Source organism: Mizuhopecten yessoensis, unplaced genomic scaffold (assembly GCF_002113885.1).
Source record: "Mizuhopecten yessoensis strain PY_sf001 unplaced genomic scaffold, ASM211388v2 scaffold1391, whole genome shotgun sequence".
Classification (NCBI taxonomy): Eukaryota; Metazoa; Mollusca; class Bivalvia; order Pectinida; family Pectinidae; genus Mizuhopecten; species Mizuhopecten yessoensis.
The window spans coordinates 275329-295194 of record NW_018404023.1 but is presented as its reverse complement, the minus strand read 5'-3'; the positions used below and the strand labels follow the sequence as shown (position 1 = coordinate 295194).

Sequence of the window (19866 nt, the reverse complement as noted above, 5' to 3'; positions counted from 1 at the left end):
ATTAACGCATTCACCCCTGAACTTTCATAATGAACTATTCCTGTGAAAGTGTTAAGGGGGGGTCATTTCAGTGTTAAGGGGTGTCTAGAGAAGGGGACATTTCATTGGAGACCAACATAAAGATGTTGGTTAATCTACAGTTGCACAAGGTTCCGCATTCTTAAGTTCTAAAGCCAATTATGAGGCCTGATTCTCCTCTTTTAAATTATTAACAATAAACTTCGTCTTTTCATGTATGTCCATGGCATATACCACCAAGGGAGAGCACTTATATAGGCTTTAACCCCTAAAGTCACATTTGAACCTTACCAAATAAAAAACTGGGCAAGTCCAGTTTAGATATGTGGGGGGTGAATGAGTTGAGGCTGTTGTCATTTCCTTTTGACATGCTACCATTCTATTTTCAATCAAATTGGTTGAAATTGATCTGGATATCAAATGTTACTTGTGGCTATTTTCTATGGATTTATTGTATTAGGTAAAATTGCATCTTTGGGATTTAGCTTAATCTATTTTTACTGCATGCTAAATCCTGTGTTGTTATGAAATGAAAAATGTTCTAGATTTATTTTTGCACAGATATGACACAAATGTATCTTTCAGTAGAAATAATCCAGTAGTAATACATGTATTAAGTCTTATGTAGAGGATTATTTTCTGTAGCGGACTTGAATTTTTTCAGAAATATCTCAAGATATCTCTTCGTTGAGCAGGCAATAGATTTTGGTTTCTACCTCTGCAGCATTTTGCTAGTGCCTTCAAATATAAAGGCAGCTTGTCGCCTTCATATTGGGGATACTTATATTCTGTCAGAGGCTAACATCATCAATAGGGGTGTCACAATACACCTAGAGTGTATCACAATATATTTCAATACAGAATGAATATATTGCGATACGTATCTCAATATATTGTCATAAGAAAAAGGCGGTACTCAATTTAAAAAGAAATTGTTGTCAGAATGTTAGCAAACTTAATCGTGTATAAATATGGGTTACACAGATTTCAGATTTTTGTCAAAGCAACCATCGATTACGAAAATTAAACTTGATTCCCAACACAAGTGTTAACTCATTCACCCCCGAAGACACATTTAAACTCTTCCAAATCAAAGGTTGGAATAGTTCATTATGAAATTTCAGGGGTGAATGAGTTAATACAGCAAGCAGATACATAGAAATAAGCTTTTGAAAAATATTGCGATACATTGATATTTTATCTCTGTATTGCGAACGATACAATATGCCCGTGTATTGCAATTTACCGGTTTTCCAATATGTCGTGAAGCCCTAATCGTGGACACCTGTACCTAATACAACACTTTATAATTAACTAACATTAAAAACTTGTTATAAAGGAATCCCATGAAACAGAGTTTGCTATGTTGTGTTTGTTGTAAACATATTTCACTGTAACAGACACATACTCCCAGGGTATAGCCATACATTACTGACTTGATAGGAATTAAGGGAAGGCAAACTGAAAATCTAGATAATTCTGATGGTCAGGTCTCAAGTCATAAAGAGCTTGTTACGGGGTCAGGTCTCAAGTCATAAAGAGCTTATAATTGTTACGGGGGCAGGTCTCAATTCACAAAGAGCTTGTTACGGAGTCAGGTCACAAGTCATAAAGAGCTTGTTACGGGGTCAGATCTCAAATCATAAAGAGCTTGTTACAGGGTCAGGTCTCAAGTCATAAAGAGCTTGTTATGGGGTTAGGTCTCAAGTCATTAAGAGCTTGTTATGGGGTCAGGTCTCAAGTCATAAAGAGCTTGTTATGGGGTCAGGTCTCAAGTCATTAAGAGCTTGTTATGGGGTCAGGTCTCGAGTCATAAAGAGCTTGTTACGGGGTTAGGGCTCAAGTCATTAAGAGCTTGTTATGGGGTCAGGTCTCAAGTCATAAAGAGCTTGTTACGGGGGCAGGTCACAAGTCATAAAGAGCTTGTTATGGGGTCAGGTCTCAAGTCATTAAGAGCTTGTTACATGGTCAGGTCTTAAGTCATAAAGAGCTTGTTACAGGGTCGGGTCTCAAGTCATTAAGAGCTTGTTACAGGGTCAGGTCTCAACTCATAAAGAGCTTGTTACGGGGTCAGGTCTCAAGTCATAAAGAGCTTGTTACGGGGTCAGGTCTCAAGTCATAAAGAGCTTGTTACGGGGTCAGGTATCAGGTCATAAAGAGCATGAATTCTTGAAAGAGTTGCCACTGGATTTATGTTCTAAAATTTGACTTTCTATGCAATAATTTATGACCTTCAGATATGACCTTCATCATCTGTTACGAATGGGGTGGGCTTATCACTGAACATGGGCTTATTACAGGTAAAAATAAAATGCAGTACTTCCTATATTTATTAATTGTTTTTATCCACCAAGGTCCTAAGTGCTAAAGAGTTTAAGTAGTTTGTGTATTGATTTCATAAATTATAATGTTGAACCTAAGTGCTTGCTTTAAATATCATTTGGATATACATGTATATATTGTATGTGTCATTTGTTCCTTTTTTTTAAATTACACAAACATCTTGATATCCTTTTTAAATGTTCATGCTAGACATGTTTTGAGTTAGTATATTGTACATTTTAGCATAATAAATGAGAACTCATTTATAATAATGTCCGTTGATATATATTTGTCTCGACATCTTACGATATTAAATGTACTGTATGGTTGTCCATTTTACTATCGAGGCCATAAGCTCTGTTAGCTTTTATATATAAACTTAAGTTATATATATACAATATCCTATAGCTTGTTTAAAGAGTTATAGAACTTATATATACACAAGCTACTGTGTATAATGAACAGGGTTTCTTTAAAGAAGATATTTTTCATCTAATATTCCTTGAATCTTATTAATTCTTGAATCTTAAGATTTTCTTGATCAATACTGTGTATGATTGTACCAGGGATTTTTTTCGCTGCACTTTGATTTTCGTCCTTTTAGCTCTCCACAATGAGGGCGAATATATATCACGACAGTGAATATTAGTACACAGCACACCCTATAAGGTAGTGACGGGCAGAATATACACTGGGCGAATTTGAAGAAGAGGAAGGGAGATCACTCTGTGTCAAGATGTGGCCGGCTCATTTGATGATAGGGAAGGCAGGATTTTTTAATCCTTTGTTTTTGGGCTACAAAGATGGGTATGGGTATTGAATATGCATACTAAAGTTATGGTAATTATTACTGAAATGTAAATGGATTTTACCTGTGAATGGCGAATAATTGACTGGGTGAGAGATTCCTGGTATGCCGTAATAGATTTGTAGGTGTCATAATTAACTGATTTCTGCAGCAAGCTTGATTGATATGCTTTTATCAAACTGAATGGATCTCCAAAACTTGTTCATTTTATTTACATGACATAAATAACAAGGTAACTAGATGTCTCGTGCTTAGAACGAAAAAAAAGTGCTTTATATTTTAGTAATTGTAATATAATTTTTGCTATGTTAAGATATTTATTGATATGTTCTATAGTTATTTTTCATTTAGATTATTAACACCGTGTGATATTTATATTATTTTAATATAATTGTTATTTAGTTTCTAGGTGTAACCTCAATGTCATTTAGAGAACTTAAGTATATGTTCTGTGTATTATCAAGGTTCTGTATCACTTTCCATTTATTATTTTTTGTCTGACTATAAATTCTGTCCATGTCCATGATATCAGGAGATACATTTTCAATATGATTTCTACAAAGGGCTACAAATACCCAAAATTCATTACTTGGTCTGGAAGCTGGGGCCGCAGTGGCCAAGTGGTTAAGGCGTCTGACATTCTGCTACCATTTGCCCCTCCACCACAGGTTCAAGGCCCACATGGGGCAATACACAGGTACTGGCCTCTGGTTGGTAGTTTTTCTCCGGGTACAGTATGTACTTCGGCTTTCCTCCACCACCAAAACCTGGCGCGTCCTTAAATGACCATGGCTGTTATTAGGACGTAATTAACACAAACAAACCAAACCAAAGTCTGGATACTGTGGGCCCTGGTTACCGTTATTATCACACCTTGAAACAGAAGAATTACCTAGGACATTGACAGTACCACCTATAAATCGTGTTTTGCATCATGACAACAAATATTAGTGTTAAGCGTACTATACATACCATAATGTAACGTTTTCTGGTCGTCACATACATCAATAGGTCCTTGATGGTCTGCTCAACAACAAGAAAACAATTAATTGTCTCAAATTGATCTTTTATTAATATTTCTAGGTTGGCTTATTCAAATCATATAAGTAAATTAAAGTGTATTGGTAAATCACCAGTGACCATGGTGTAGACCTAGACCTGCCACCAACCAGACCACACTGATGAGAACTTGGTACTTGGTACCACTTGGTGCTGACACCTGGTAGCTACCAAGTACCAGATAAACCCTCTACCAGAGCCACTTGGTACACCTGTACATGTAGACTTAAACAAAGCAATCAACCACACCCTAATCCAGGGTTCTGGGTGGTGGCTAGTCCGAATTATTCCGACGTTTTATCGACTTTTTTTATATCGGTCTGTCGTCGAAAAAGAGACGATAAAACGTCAGAATAGTTCGGACTAGGCGGTGGCCTGACTCCAACCAATGGTCACTGGTAGCTAAAACTGCAGTGACATATACCATTATTTTTGGCTTGTGTCATGGAGGTTGTTTTGATGTTTTGTCTCTGTTCTCCTTCTCTAACTGCCTGTCAGGTAGCACACCAGCAGGTATATAGGTACACTACTAAGTAATGTCAAAGGTCATGCCCGCACTCGCGCATGACTACACACACACGCACATAGGCAGGTGCCCTATTCACCCGAGTACCCATTCACAGGTAACACTGGGTATTCAGTGTGGAATCTTAAGTTATAACACATTAGTAATAACAATTGTATATACATGTAAACATTATTATCAGTTTTAATCACCATATTTATCCTGCAATAAGCCCAGTCAGGGACAACACATCACCTCTGACTCAAAATAATGGGGGCTAGGTTTTTACAAGACAGTAAAATAGCATTTATTGGCACCTCTGACTTGAAATAATTATATAATGGGGGCTAGGTTTTCACAAGACAGTAAAATAGCATTTATTGGCACCTCTGACTCAAAATAATGGGGGCTAGGTTTTTACAAGACAGTAAAATAGCATTTATTGGCACCTCTGACTCGAAATAATGGGGGCTAGGTTTTTACAAGACATTAAAATAGCATTTATTGGCACCTCTGACTCGAAATAATGGGGGCTAGGTTTTTACAAGACAGTAAAATAGCATTTATTGAAATTTCTATTGAACTGTAATAGATATGATGGATGGGCTTATTACCAAGCATGGGCTTATTGCCGGATAATTATTGTATTATTTCCACTGAGAAAGCAAAATTTACACTGCAGAATTGATGTGGAAAGTTGCAGGGTATACATCACTGACTAAAAATTACTATGTTGTCACAGTGTATTCGAATTGAAATACACATATAATGATCATTTGAAAATAAATGCATCAAATATTTACATGAAAAATGTACCTGTTGCAATGTTCCACGACCAACTGGTCTCTTTCTCAATAAAGATATCCTGAGTGGTCATACAATATATATTGTAACCATTTAATTTTACACCAATCATGGCAAATAGGTTACTAAATTGGTGTATTATATCTAGCCTCCTCTCCCATTATTGGCTAATGGTGTATAGACACTCTTTCAGTATGTGAAGCGAAAATACATGTATTCCAATTACATTAGAATGTTCTTTTAAGCTGTTTGTCATCCCTGATATCATGGTTTGTACTTTATGTATGTGTATCTATCATTTTTGTTAAAGATGTAAAGCAAAATTTACAGCCACAATAAAACTTTACCAGAAAATCATGCTTTATTTTATATTTCACTGACAGGTGCGGGAATGAGTATAGGGCTATAGGATTACCTGTCTTGTCTGTTATTGTAAAGTACAATTGTAACAGGAAGGGGAATATGCACAGCTAGACCGGGGTTCGAACCCAGTACCCTCCCTACTCTAGACAGACGCTCTAACCAATTGAGCTACCCGATTGCCAGCGATCGACCCTAGTCCAGTTCTGCTGCACTATAATACCTACGACAGATTCATGATTTATTGTCCTAGTACAGAAATTGAGGTCATTTACTTAGTCTTCTAAGACTGACCATATATACATGCAGGCTCCAAAATTCTGATCAGTCACTTGTTTATGGTCCATAAACGAGCGATTACGGTCAGTTTAGCAGGCAAACTGTTACTATATATAGGAATGGTTTGTCATCACTCAGACATTGTCATTTTCAATCAGATTTGGATGTACCTTCACACAAGTTTTCCTTACTAAAATACCAATCTGTTCAAAACCATATCTTTATTCCAATCCAGTACTCTATGTTCCATCAAAGTCAATAATAAAAAAGATCTGGTTTTAATCAGATTGATAAGTCCCTTTTCAAGGCTCCAAAATGTCAAGGTCACTAATCTATAAATAGAAAATATGTCTTTGTACCTCAAACAAGTTCACATATCGGGGTCTATTGCAAAGGTAAAAGTCACAGTTACCATAAATAGAGTTTGATAAATTCTTCTTGACATGAGGTTAATAATATTTTACCACCTGAATCTAATTAAAACAGGATTCTGATTTCCTATCATACACTGCATATTCCGTCTTTTAGTATTGCAGAGTTATCTGCTCTTGTGAACAGGTATTGATTGTTACGTCATTAGTTTGTGTGCAAAAATTACGTCATTTTCTCAAAAATGTATGACATTACTCTCAAAAACAAATGACGTAACGATCAATACCTGCTCACAAGAGCAGATACCTCTGCAATACGAAAATATGGAATAAGGTTTGTAATCAAATATTCTTAACCCTTTCACCCCTATGTAACTTTAGTAGACTCTACCATGCATTGATCTGGATGAGTCCATTTTGGTCTACAGTGGTAAAAGGGTTAAAACGTCTGTTCTCTTCATCATTTGTTACATTATGCTCTAAAATAGTTTCTCACAAATAATAAACCATTTGCAGTATGATATCAATTTGTTTTATTTACAAAATATGTGTAGATTTTTTTTTATACAAAATGAAATCAATGTACATGATAATTTAGAGGCAGTTTATTCACAGGGGACGGCGACAGGACGATAACAGTGAGGGTTATTTCTGTAAGGTAAATTGTTCGATGAATTCCTTTTGTTCTCTCTCTTCCTTCAAAAGGGCTTCATACTGAATCCGCAACCTGAAAAAATAAAACAATAATCAAGACTTACTGTATAGTTGCTAATATTCATGAGGGTTTTAATTTCGCTAATTTCGCAAAAGCATCAAAATTCGCGAAATTTTGTACCTCGTTAATGTTTAGATCGTGACCAGATGTCGAACATCCATGTTTCACACATAAGTATTGTTTGTTGAGGTGAGACTTGTAAGTCTACGACAGGCCTATATAATTGAATTTAATTACCAATCGGAACTTTTTGGAGGTGCTTGGAAATAGACTTACAGAAATCATACTTGCCAACCCTCCCTATTTAGGAGGGATACTACCGATTTTGGACCCTTAAATTTAGCATTTTCAACCAGTGAATTTGCTAAACTATGCCTATATTCTAAGATCTAATCATTTCATCTGAAAGAACAATTAAAAATATGTCTATTAATGGGTTATTTTCTCTCTAGGAGGTATATACACGTTTTATTTAGGTTTTAATTTTGAGAATGCAGAATCACCCCCATTGAAATTTCAAAAAGTTGGCAAGTATGAGAAATTGTGAATAAACCCCCGCAAATAAGTTCGGAAAACAAAATCGAGAAATTTTACACCCGCTGAATTAAACAACTATACAATAGGTTTCGTTTAAAAATCATCTAGAACCCGAAAGTGCCTACAATTTTATACAATGTTGTCTATTAGTCTATCATGAGCTTTTCTTGAACAGCATTTCAATTTTATACAATGTTGTCTATTAGTCTATCATGAGCTTTTCTTGAACAGCATTTTCTTTAATAACTAAAAGGCCTTGCCAGCTAGGGTCATGATGATTTGCTTGTAGCTTTATTGGTTGAATGGTAATCAAATATATTAAGTTTCCAATAAAATGACCATGATCCTTTCTACATAGCCTGCTGCAGTGAAAGCAGAAGAACTATCAAATTTTGTAAAAAAAGAAACACCTTGACCCACATAAATGGTTAATGTATGAGTCATACAAGTTAAAATCTTAATTTCTTTTAACAAACCATGAAACCTACACAAGAAGTAATAATATTTAAGCCTGTAGCTTAAAATAAACTTATTTCAGCTTTTTTTTTCATTTACAGTATGATGTAGAGCGATACACAATTGTTGAAATTAAATTTGAAAACAAGTTTTACAACTCCAGATCCAGCTCCAGTAAGCAAGCCTGTACCTACTCCAACAGTGTTAGAGGTCAACACGGCGAGATACATTTGACAGACGTCGGCAAAATGATATCCAAAAGACCTTGTCCCTGGTTTCACTCTGACATATAGGCTCAGAATTGTAAAGTTTATACCAACAGTTTTCACAATTTTAAATCAGAAACTTATCCTTCAGTAACAATTGACAAGTAATGTCAACATTCTACATTTGTTGACTGGGTTTGAGGACAACATGTGTTATGTTGAACCAGAGGACCAAACTGTTGCCGAAGGCCGTAGGCAACAGTTTGGTCCGAGGGTTCAACATAACACATGTTGTCCTCGAACCCAGTCAACAAATGTTTTGTTACACCTTCTATCATTGATTTCTACGAAAAACAAACCATTCATTAAGTATATATATTTATCTTGAAAAAAAAACCGTGCTTATGCGTTCTACTTCGCTTCAATATACTCTGTTATTAATTTCTCTGCAACTCTGATCACATTCTTGGTGTTTGTACTGTCTCTGTTATTAAGAATTTCATCAATTTCTGACGCAGTGTATTCCGCAAATCTGTCCATGATTGTACATAAGGCAGCTGACATACGTAAACATTGCAGACGGCCGGAAGCAGGCGTGAGCAATACTTCCTATAGAGAGGCCACTATTGGTAATTGCTTAACGGCAGAAGTTGCCGAGAAATGGCCGGGAAGTACCAAAAAGTATAATGAGCTGAGACGTAAGCAGTCAACATTCCGCTCTCTGCCAGTCAACATTTTTCTAAGGCAAACATCTGGAATTTCGAAAATTTTCACTGTAGAAGAGTATAGAGAATAAAAAGTAACATAAAAGTATAACATATACAAAATTTACTGTCCAACCAACAAATGGGAGATAACTCCTGTCAAACAAATCTTGACAACAAAATTATTTATTGCAACACATGTGGGGTGAATAATAAACTCAAGCAGGACAACTTTATTCAAAATTGGAACATTATCACATTTTAGCTGCTTAAATATCAACTATCTTAATTACCTTTCCAGTTGCATTTTCTTTTCTGACGTCAATGCTTGCAGTTGTTGCTGTTGAGATTCTCTTTGTTTCGCTATTGATTTTAATAAATTCCTGGAACCAATGGCCTGGTGAGAAAAACAATACAGTAATAAGATTCCTGTATAACATATATACACACAAAAAATATACAATGATGTCCCGCGTACAGTCTGTAATTGAAGTTGCCCAACTCCCAAGGTGAGTAGATGTGATGTTGGGAATAGTGAAAAATTCAATATTTAGTTAATATTTACCTCTTAAATATGGGTCTGACAGCTGGATAGTAAACTTTTTAAATCAACCTACAGGCTAGCTAGTTCTCTATAAATGAAAATGTAAACCTGTATTTTTTTTTGACACAAAATAATCAGATTTGACTAATAGAAAGTAACTTGTATGATCTTTTTGTTTTAGAAATTCAATACTATTCTTATTCTTATTAGACGTCATCATCCAACTTTAAAAAGAAAATATATTTATTACCTTCATTTTTTCTTTTTCCACCTCCTTTGAAACATTATCTACAACCTCGATAAAGGTCCCAACAATCTTCTGAAAATCGCCAATTTCTGGAAAACAAAACAAATTCTTGATTACATGTATGTAATATCCAGTCTTTATCCATTAAGTTTCATGAAATTTCATTGAGGAATGAAGTCAAAAGAGTGATGACCAAGTTTTTCTAAAAATAGTTACAGTGACCTTGACTTTCAACGTAGAAACCAAAAACACGAACTTGTTAAAGGTATTGTCATACTACACACTTGTATGAAGTTTCATGAAATTCTGTTGAGGAATGAATTCGATACAGATTAAGTCGATAGAGCGATGACAAAGTTTGTCTAAAAATAGTCAAATTGGCCTTGACCTTTAATGCAGTAACCTGAAATGCAACTTGTTCAAGACGATATTGTGTTACCAAACACTTGTATGATGTTTCATGAAATTTTGTTGTGGAATGAAGTCGGTGGAACGATGAACGAAGTTTTTCTAAAAATAGTTACAGTGACCTTGACCTTCAACGAAGAAACCCGAAACGCAAACTTGTTCAGGTATTGTCATACTACACACTTGTATGAAGTTTCATAAAATTCTGTTGAGGAATGACAAAGAGTGTATCATACGTACAGGTGGAATCCTATATCCCCTCGAACTTTCGTTGCAAAGGGATAATTAATAAATACCTTATGTGATAAATTAACATCTGTACTTCACTTTAATCGGATTGATTTAAATTAAATTTTGACTTGGAGATGTTACTGGATAAATACTTGTTGTATTTCAGTAAATGAGGGGTGAATACAAGTACATTTCAAAGCCAATCAGATTTCATGATGAGAGGCCGAATATTTTAAATATATACATGTAAATACAAGCCTAGAGTTCTAGATTTGGCTCCAAACATGAGCAGCTTTTGATGCGCTCGTATAACAAACCTGGTGAGTTGTTCCAATAAAACACTTATATCATCAAAATTAATGAATGAAGTAATTTATATATATATATAAATATGTATAACCACAATTTAAAGACTGAAGATAAATGGAGAAATCTGCCAGACGGTACCTGGCACCTTCAAAGAAGTCAACAAGCTGATGAGCTTAAATTGTATTGCTTAAACAGCTATCAAACTTTATTAAATTCATATGTTTCATATCTCGAACAAATAAAAAAAAACACCACATGTACACTAAAATGCAAATACTGGAGGACCCTCCTCCAAGGAGAACCCACAATATTGAAGTGATAACACAGACCTTCCTGACCCCCCCTCCCCTCCACACACAAATCCTTAAGCCTGCTTTTCAACAGATGAAGGAAACCATAGAAACACAGAGAGAGCCAGCGTGTCACCGGACAGATACACAGGACATATTCGTTTGCGACAAACTGTTAGTCGTGTATCAATGAACAACATATAGTCAAAAGCGTAAGACCAACGCATCACCTAGACTCATGATGAAATGTTGCTACTTCTTAACTACAGGACATTAGTCCTACTGTCACTGTCAATTGGTATATATATATTAAAGAAGGAATTCCATGTAAACCATACAAAAACTTCATATTATTTCACATCTGTCAAAAAGACATCATTAAATAACATAAAAACATCATCATATATCCGATAGGTTTATAGATGGCACGGTCTAATAGATGTATTGCTAGACAGATACTAGGCCTACACTAGTAACTGACAGAATGACAAATATAAATGTACTGAAATTGAAACGGAGCTGACGTTGAATTAGATTTTCTTCTCTGTATAAGAATGTGTGCACTGCTACTTACTATCAACAAAATCTTTACATTCTTCTTTTAACTCTAACGTTTGCTGTTGAGTTTCAGGTTCAAGAACTCGTATTTTATTCAGCTCATCAAAGTGAAGTCCCGCCCGAGCTAATGCTTCGTCTGCCATTTTACAACAAATGGAATGTCAAGGGAGTCTGCGTAGCAATGACGCTCAATGTGACAGGGTAATTCCCTACAAACGCTCATGAGACTAAGCGTAGTTGTTGCCGTTGCACAGTTTCGTAAACAATTTCAAATATAAATATTGGTAAAACACACGAATAAATAGATATCATATCAAATTCAAAACAAACATAACAATTTCCAAATTAGACCGCATAGAGAAGCATTAGAGTTTTACATTTTTCATCAAAATTATATGTGAGATTCGTACTTTTTCTAGCTTTGCATTAAATGGGTGGGTGTTTACGTCATAATTTTTCTCGTACTTTAAAGCAAAGTTCTATATTTAGACGCGGGTATAAATAGAATTATCAACTAATGTTCGTCACAAATGTAATTCGACGTCTTGGTAGACACTTCAGATGAAGCCAGCATGAGTAATAGTGTTTTTGACTTGGTATAAACGGTAAGAAACATCGTCTGGGATACAGTTCCTCCGGTCTTCATTTCATCCTCTGGGTTGATCTCAACCCCCTCCCTCCGACTCAATGATGTCTGGGGAGACGAAGACTGTGATCAAGGGAAACTCCTCCAAGTATGTGAAGCTAAACGTAGGGGGTACCCTCCACTACACCACCATTGGAACCCTTACCAAGCAGGACACCATGCTCAGAGCCATGTTCAGTGGCAGGATGGAAGTCCTCACAGATTCAGAAGGTAGCCATTTATGCAAAACCCATTGAACACCACTCGCCCAATAAATATACTTTCCTGGTATAGAATTATTTTCTATGTTTTGAAAATTCATTGGGATTAAGTTCTCCTTCAGACTGAGTACCTTTTGGTTGAGTTGATATAGGCCGCCTATGCATGTGTAACAGGTAAAAAAAAATGCACAGCCAGATTGGATTAAACCTGAGATCCTCTGAACTCGACAGATGCTCGATCTACAACTTTAAGGAACCTGGTTGCAGATCAAGATGACCAACCCAGTCCGGTCCTGCCACATATCTGTACATAAATATCTTTAAAATATCTATTAATATCTGTAAAATGGCAGTACAGATATCTTTCGCTAGATATCTGTACATAAACAAATTGATCATATTGCAGACTTCAAAATTGTGATGGCTCATTGGTTTTAGATGACAACCTATCCCAATTTGAACCCTGCAGCTATACATGGTCACTTTTAACCTACAGTATAGTCAGCTGTGTGTCTGCAAACTATCTCATATCATATAGCATTATGCAGCAAGATTGCAAAAATAAGTACTTTTGTTGATAGTGTAGTTATATATATATTTTTTTCATTGCAGGATGGATACTTATAGATCGCAGCGGTAAATACTTTGGACAGGTGCTGAATTTTCTGCGGGATGGTACCATTCCTCTGCCGGAGACACGACGAGAGCTAATGGAGCTCCTGGCAGAGGCCAAGTATTACCTGGTTCAAGACCTGGTGGTGCTAGTAGAGGCTGCAGTAAAGAACATGGATCACACTGTGGAGCTTGTGTGTAAGGTCCCACTCATCACCTCACACAAGGAGGAGCAGCTACTGCTCACCACCTCCACTAAGGTACAGTATTGAGGACACCTTTCCTTCTGGTACCCCTACACTTATTCCACAGTTCTTATAATTATCACACATCCAAAAAAGTATCGACAGTATTTTGAGATCATCATTTCCTAGTTTCCATTCACCTAAACAACACATGTGCAGTTCCCAATATCACTATCTCAAAAAGACCTACAGCACTGATGATACCTCTCCTTCTGGCTCCCCTCCGGGCTCCCCTACTACACAGTTCTACTAATAATCTCCAGCGGTGTTCAGTATTGAGGATATCCCTTCCTCTAGCCCTATCAAAACTCCCTTATACCGAAGTTTCCCAACAACCTCAACTAAGGTACAGTATTGAGGATACCACTCTCGCTGTTTCACTAAAGATCAGTATTGAGCCTACTCCTCTCCTTCCCTCAGGTTAAGCTCTCCCTGCACCAGTCCTCAGTTCAACCCACCACCTCCACAAAAGTTCAGTATTGTGGTCATCACTTCAAACTGACCTTCTCTCTTACATCTCAGTTTCACTCACCGCTTAGACTACAACAATACAGTTTTCAAGGCATCCATCCCTCTGACCCCCTCGATTACAAAACAGTTTCACTCAGCCCCTCCACAAAGATATAGTAATGAGGAAAACTCCTTCCCTACACCACAGTTCCCGTCACCAGCACAAAAGCAAAGTACATATTCTGAGGTCACACCCGTTCCCTTGTTTTTATCCCTCAGCCTCTAGGCCACTACACCATGGTTGCATTCCCCATCTCAGCAAAGCTAAGGTATACAATGTAAGCCTAATGTTTGCACCCTGCATATATCCTCTGAATGAAAAATTCTATTTTATGAAACTTTATAGATGTATTATCATTGTTCTCAGCGTTATATATACATGTATATGCAACATCTAATTATCTACCACTGTCAGATTCAAACCAAAGTTCAAGTCATTGTCTAGAGTCAAAGACCAACTATTTTAATTAATCTGGATCAAAACTTTAATTAATTCATTAACTGATGTAGCCCCTCTTTTGTATTACTGAAGGGCTATAGTTAAAGTTTCACATTGTTTGGAGATTACACATACATTCATGTATAACTCCATCACCAACCATTGTCAAATTGTATATGAAAGAACCTCAGATCTTTGAAATCAGATCATGTGCCCTACTATATACAGAGTTATGTCCCTTTGTTCATTTTTAATTTTCAATTTTGTCCTGAGCATAGCTCCCTTGTTATTGCACAAGCACTTGTATTCACCAAACTGGCTTTTTAGGTCACCTGAGCTTTAGCTCAAGTGACCTATTGCTATCCGTTTTCGTCCGTCGTCGTCCGTCGTCCGTTAACATTTTACATTTCAAACTTAAAGTCAAGTTCTGCTGGGCCGATTGAACTGAAAGTTGGTNATAACAACACTGTCATGAATGTCTACATCTTTTGGGCCAGTCATATTTTGAATCATAACTAGAAGTTATATATATATATATAGGGAACATATATTATGCTGCTTCAGATAAATTGCTTAATTTAATAATTGTCTTGATCTTTGCAGCCTGTTGTGAAGCTAATTTGTAACAGACATAATAACAAGTATTCATACACAAGGTAAGTTGGATTTTCATAATCATTCACCCCTGAAATTTCATAATGAACTATTCCAACCCTTGAACTGGAAGAGTTCAAATATGTCTTCAGGGTCAAATGAGTTAAATACTTTTTCACATTAAATTATGTTGATCAGCATTTGTTCCATAATAACTTGAATTTGTTTAAAGGTTTGTTTAATTTTACATACTGATGCCTAGAAACTATCAAATCTTACTCATGGCTAGTACAAATATTCAATATTTAAGAAGATGGACTTGTAGATTTTTTTTCAAGGTTTGTCTGTTAGCTCATATTTTTGATGCTGAAAAAGTGAAAAGAAAATTTTAGAGAATGTAAGATTTCAGCAAAAAAAAATGCATGAATTTCATGACAAAAACAAGAATCATGCATTACTTCAATGGATTCAATGTACTTATTGTTTTCAGCAACTCCGACGATAATTTATTGAAGAATCTGGAACTGTTTGATAAACTGTCTTTACGCTTCAACCGTCGAGTGTTATTTGTGAAAGATGTGATAGGGAGTAATGAGATTTGCTGCTGGTCTTTTTACGGCCACGGATCCAAGATAGCCGAGGTCTGCTGTACATCCATTGTCTACGGCACGGACAAGAAACACACAAAGGTATGTATATATATACTAGTGTTGGGAATCGGAAGCGGAAATCCTAATCGATAATCGGAAGACTTTTATCCAAATTCTGGTAAATATATTTGAAATATAGGTGTTATTATGATGGTATACCACTTCGCGTTGGGATTTGCAGCATAAGTCTGCCATGTAAAATCAAAGGCTGACTTGGTATATCCATTTGACAGTCTTTTATACTTTTACACTTTTGGTTTTAACCTACTACTAGAATTTGAGTAAGAGAAAATCTGACAGATATCAACAGAAAACATCATGCAACATTTAAACCAATGAATTAATTTTGAAATTTATCAATCGATTAATTCGAATTGGTTGTACAATCGATTGATTTTCGATTATAATCGATTATCGGAACAACACATATATATATACAGTATGGCATGGCTATGTATGTTTCACAGCTTTTCTAAACTCATTTGTAAAAGATAACCTGGTCAGGTATGTGGGTGATATAAGTTTTTCTGTAATATTAAAACAAATGCAGCATACATTTTACTTCCTTTTCTATTTTTCTTCTATAACCTAGATTTTACTTATATGGAGAATATATAGATATATATATATGTTGACTAATTTGACGTGCTTGATAGTCCTTTTAGTACGAGTACATGTATTTTTGACACCCCAAAACATTGTTTAACTTATAATAAAGACAGATGAAAACATTACTCAAACATTCAATCTACAGATGTGCTTTAGGCTATAAAGAGTAAAACGTGTTTGTAACACATCCCAGAGGACTAAAAGATATTAGTTTGAAATAGGCACGTTATATATACATGTAACTTGTTTATGATATCATTCCTTGCCACACAGTATTAAATGACTTTATGGTGACAAACAAATTAGCTATAAACATAATCTCAGACTCGAGGTAGTTGGATGGGCTTATTATATTAACTCGTTCACCCCTGAAATTTCATAATGAACTATTCCAACCTTTGAATTGGAGGAGTTCAAATGTGTCTTTGGGTATAAATGAGTTAAATACAGGGCAGTGAAATATATAACATTTGTTGGCATTGATTTCCTACTAAAATACAATTGGAATGGGTGGGCTTATTACCGGGCATGGGCTTATTGCTGGACAAATAGGATAATACAACATGTTAAATGTATGTCAGTACAATGTAACTTAGGGTCATCATGATTAATTTTCCCTCTAATGGTACCAAATTATAGGTTTGATGAAATCATACATGTATCTACCAATTGTAATGTAAGTGTAGATGACTATATAGTAATACTCCTCTTTCTGATTGCAGGTAGAGTTTCCTGAAGCCAGGATATTTGAAGAGACTCTGAATGTGTTACTGTATGAAAACCGCGAGTCCCGCCCAGACGAAGGCCTCATGCAGGCCACCAGGGGCTACGCTGATGTACACCATAGTTACCATAGCGACGAGGAGGTGGAGGAAAAACTGGATCGCAAAGATCGAATGCGGCGGAAATAATTATTTATTGTGTATGAAATGCCCTGTTAGATCATTGTGATAATGTACGTGTGGACAGTATGATGATAGATGTACGGATTTTCTGTAGAACCGAGGCCTGTCTCCCTATACACACGTCATAGACTCTTCCATATCAATGGGGACAATTCTATAATTGTATCCATTTGGGTCAGTTCATGTAGAGCTTCAGGGGTTGAGGAAGGTTGAATTTCTTTCACCTTTTCAATCTCTGTGTTTTCACAGTGGACTGCTGATGGGCTGTGAGCTTGCATTGTATGATAGATTAATTGGAGACCTTTGAGTATGATGGACTAATCCAAGACCATTGATATGGTCTGGACTGGACCATGTAGGATTGGGCATCACTGATCCAACTCCTTCATTCAGGGCTAGACAATAAGGGTAGCCCGATAGTCAATGAAACAAGTGTTATCTCCAGCTGGACTAGTGGTTCTAAAAAGTTAAAAGCACTGGTCCGTTTGACAACTTGGACAGTTGGCCAGTTTTGGAATTTTTCCCCACCCCCAACTAAAATTAATATGGTAGGATATCTGGTTAAATAGCTCATTGGTGACTGTATTAGTGATGCCCAACTACAGGTGTTATGTCTGGGAGTCGGGTCGTGGTTCAAGCGTCTGTGATTATTGAGTATTACAGCCGAGAAGATGGACAGCAAGTTTAGGGGTGAATATTTATATATTGTACAGACTCCTTGTGTAGCGTGTCCGAAATATGATTATGATGTTTGTGTGTGAACAGTTCCTCCTGCGCTTTCTTGTACTTATTTAGGCAAACAAAACAGAGATCCAACTCTTAAAAGGCAAAAAACAATAATGATGGTTCAGTCTTTGTCAAATTGACCTTATTCACCCCTGAAATTTCATAATAAACTATTCCAACCTTTGAATTGGAAGAGTTCAAATGTTTCTTCAGGGGTGAATGAATTAAAGAAATGGAATAGCATGGAATGTTCAACTGAAAAATATTCATCAAGTAAATTGGGACTTGCTTTTTAGATAATCATGTCCCGCCTGCTTATGCAGTTTCCTAAGCGTTCCATCAAAACTCTATCCTGCAATCATACCAAATTAATATTATGCATCAGTATTTTCATTTTTAAAACTTTCTGATAATTTAATAATGTATACTCTACATGTGTTCTATCGAAACGAAAACTCATCTACCGTTAAATGTGCATGTGTTTCATATGCCCAAGTAGGAGGCACGGTAGTCTAGTGGTAGGACACTGGGCTTGTGACCGAAGGGTTGCGGGTTCGAGTCACGACACTATGTTGTATCTTTGAGCAAGATACTTTACTCCACTTGTTCCAGTCTACTCAGCTGTAAATGAGTATGTGGTTGGGCAGTGCTCGAATTGTTGAATGCTAGCTGTGAGTGCCAAAATGGCAGCACCGGCTGTATGCTCCCCAGGGAGTTGAGAAATGATACTGGCTGGTTGCAAAGGCCCTATAACCAGGGATAATAATTTGTGAACCGCTTTGTGACGACCTACGAACTAGGTTGTGATAAAGCGGTATATAAGAACCGCAAATTATTATTATAATTATTATTATTATTATTATTACACGTTTGAGGTTAAAATCCTGAATAAATGAAATTATTGGTTCTGGCTCTGTCAGATCCTTCTTACCTAGTAACTTGAAGCCGAAGACAAGGGTATGATAATGAGTCTAGATGTTCTAACTTACATTGTTATACAATGTATGTGCACATTTATCTGTATAGTGATAAAACCTTGTTACAAACTGTGACCTTCCACAAGCCACAGGTACATATACTGTGCGACAATGTTACTTAGACCGTGTACCTATGAATAATTTTGTTTTGTGTAACTATTAATATCTTGATTTAATACGTAACATGGTAGATGCTGTTAAGGTCTTTGACGGAACAGGACTTACTTTGTCAGATGTTTTGGCGAAACAGGACTATGACTTTGTCAGATATTGCTACCATTCAGCATTAAATTATAGCATGGTTTTGGCCAATGCTATGTTCATTACCTCAAGTGTTAACTGCCAATTACTGTGTAGTGGGTATTTTTTAGTGAGGAACTACTGTTTGCAGATTTAGTATATATGAGCGCAAAAAATAAAATGACAAAAAAAAAGTTATTTCATGATTTTTCCCGAATTCTCCATTATTTAAATTAGACTTCATTTAATATAGTGTATGTGTCTGACAGCTGGATGTCAATATGGTCGTGAATATTTAAAAATCTCAAACTGAAGGTTAATGATTTATTGTGAGCGGAGCTGCTTGGATGGGATACATTGAGAAATTTTAACAGAAATGCGAGAAGCTGTATCTTTTATTAAGGCCTGGCTCTGGGTCACAGGTTGGGCAAAACTTTCTGTTCTGAAGACCCTGAAAAATTGTAAAATTCTGAAAGAAAAATCAGCAAAAAAATAAAATCTCAAAAATAAAACCAGTCATTTTATGTACAAAAAACGCAGAAATTCACACTTGCAAAAATTACCTGCTATATGATACCATACGTCTGATTCAGGTCCTTCGACAGGTACTTGACTGTTCAAGTTCGTTACTATTTCTTACTTTTTCATCATAATGTTTATAGAGCAAACCTGTTTCCTAACGGCAATACTTGTTTTTAATATGTATCTCCAAAAAATTGTGTTTTTCTCGTTCAATATGAAATAAAAAGCACAGAAATTAATCCTGTAATAATATGCACAGA

The 19866-nt window shown here is 36.1% G+C and overlaps 2 protein-coding genes and 1 long non-coding RNA gene across 3 annotated transcripts; 1 reads left to right on the top strand and 2 right to left on the bottom strand.

Moving 5' to 3' along the window:
- Positions 1-2938: 2938 nt before the first annotated feature.
- On the bottom strand, positions 2939-5865 carry LOC110461238. The gene is made up of 2 exons (XR_002464106.1): positions 5100-5865; positions 2939-4967 (listed from the first exon to the last, which is right to left on the bottom strand). It is a non-coding gene; the product is annotated as an uncharacterized LOC110461238 (long non-coding RNA).
- Positions 5866-7042: 1177 nt separating this feature from the next.
- LOC110461230 (intraflagellar transport protein 20 homolog) lies at positions 7043-11911 on the bottom strand. The gene is made up of 4 exons (XM_021514621.1): positions 11748-11911; positions 9939-10024; positions 9438-9541; positions 7043-7253 (listed from the first exon to the last, which is right to left on the bottom strand). Exons 1-4 carry the CDS (start codon positions 11872-11874, stop codon positions 7172-7174), a joined length of 399 nt encoding a protein of 132 aa, XP_021370296.1. The 5' UTR covers positions 11875-11911; the 3' UTR covers positions 7043-7171.
- Positions 11912-12139: 228 nt separating this feature from the next.
- Positions 12140-18438, top strand: LOC110461222 (BTB/POZ domain-containing adapter for CUL3-mediated RhoA degradation protein 3-like). The gene is made up of 5 exons (XM_021514608.1): positions 12140-12587; positions 13190-13449; positions 14987-15039; positions 15468-15666; positions 16959-18438. The coding sequence occupies exons 1-5, from the start codon at positions 12419-12421 to the stop codon at positions 17145-17147; spliced, it is 870 nt and encodes a 289-aa protein (XP_021370283.1). The 5' UTR covers positions 12140-12418; the 3' UTR covers positions 17148-18438.
- The last annotated feature ends 1428 nt before the right edge of the window (positions 18439-19866 follow it).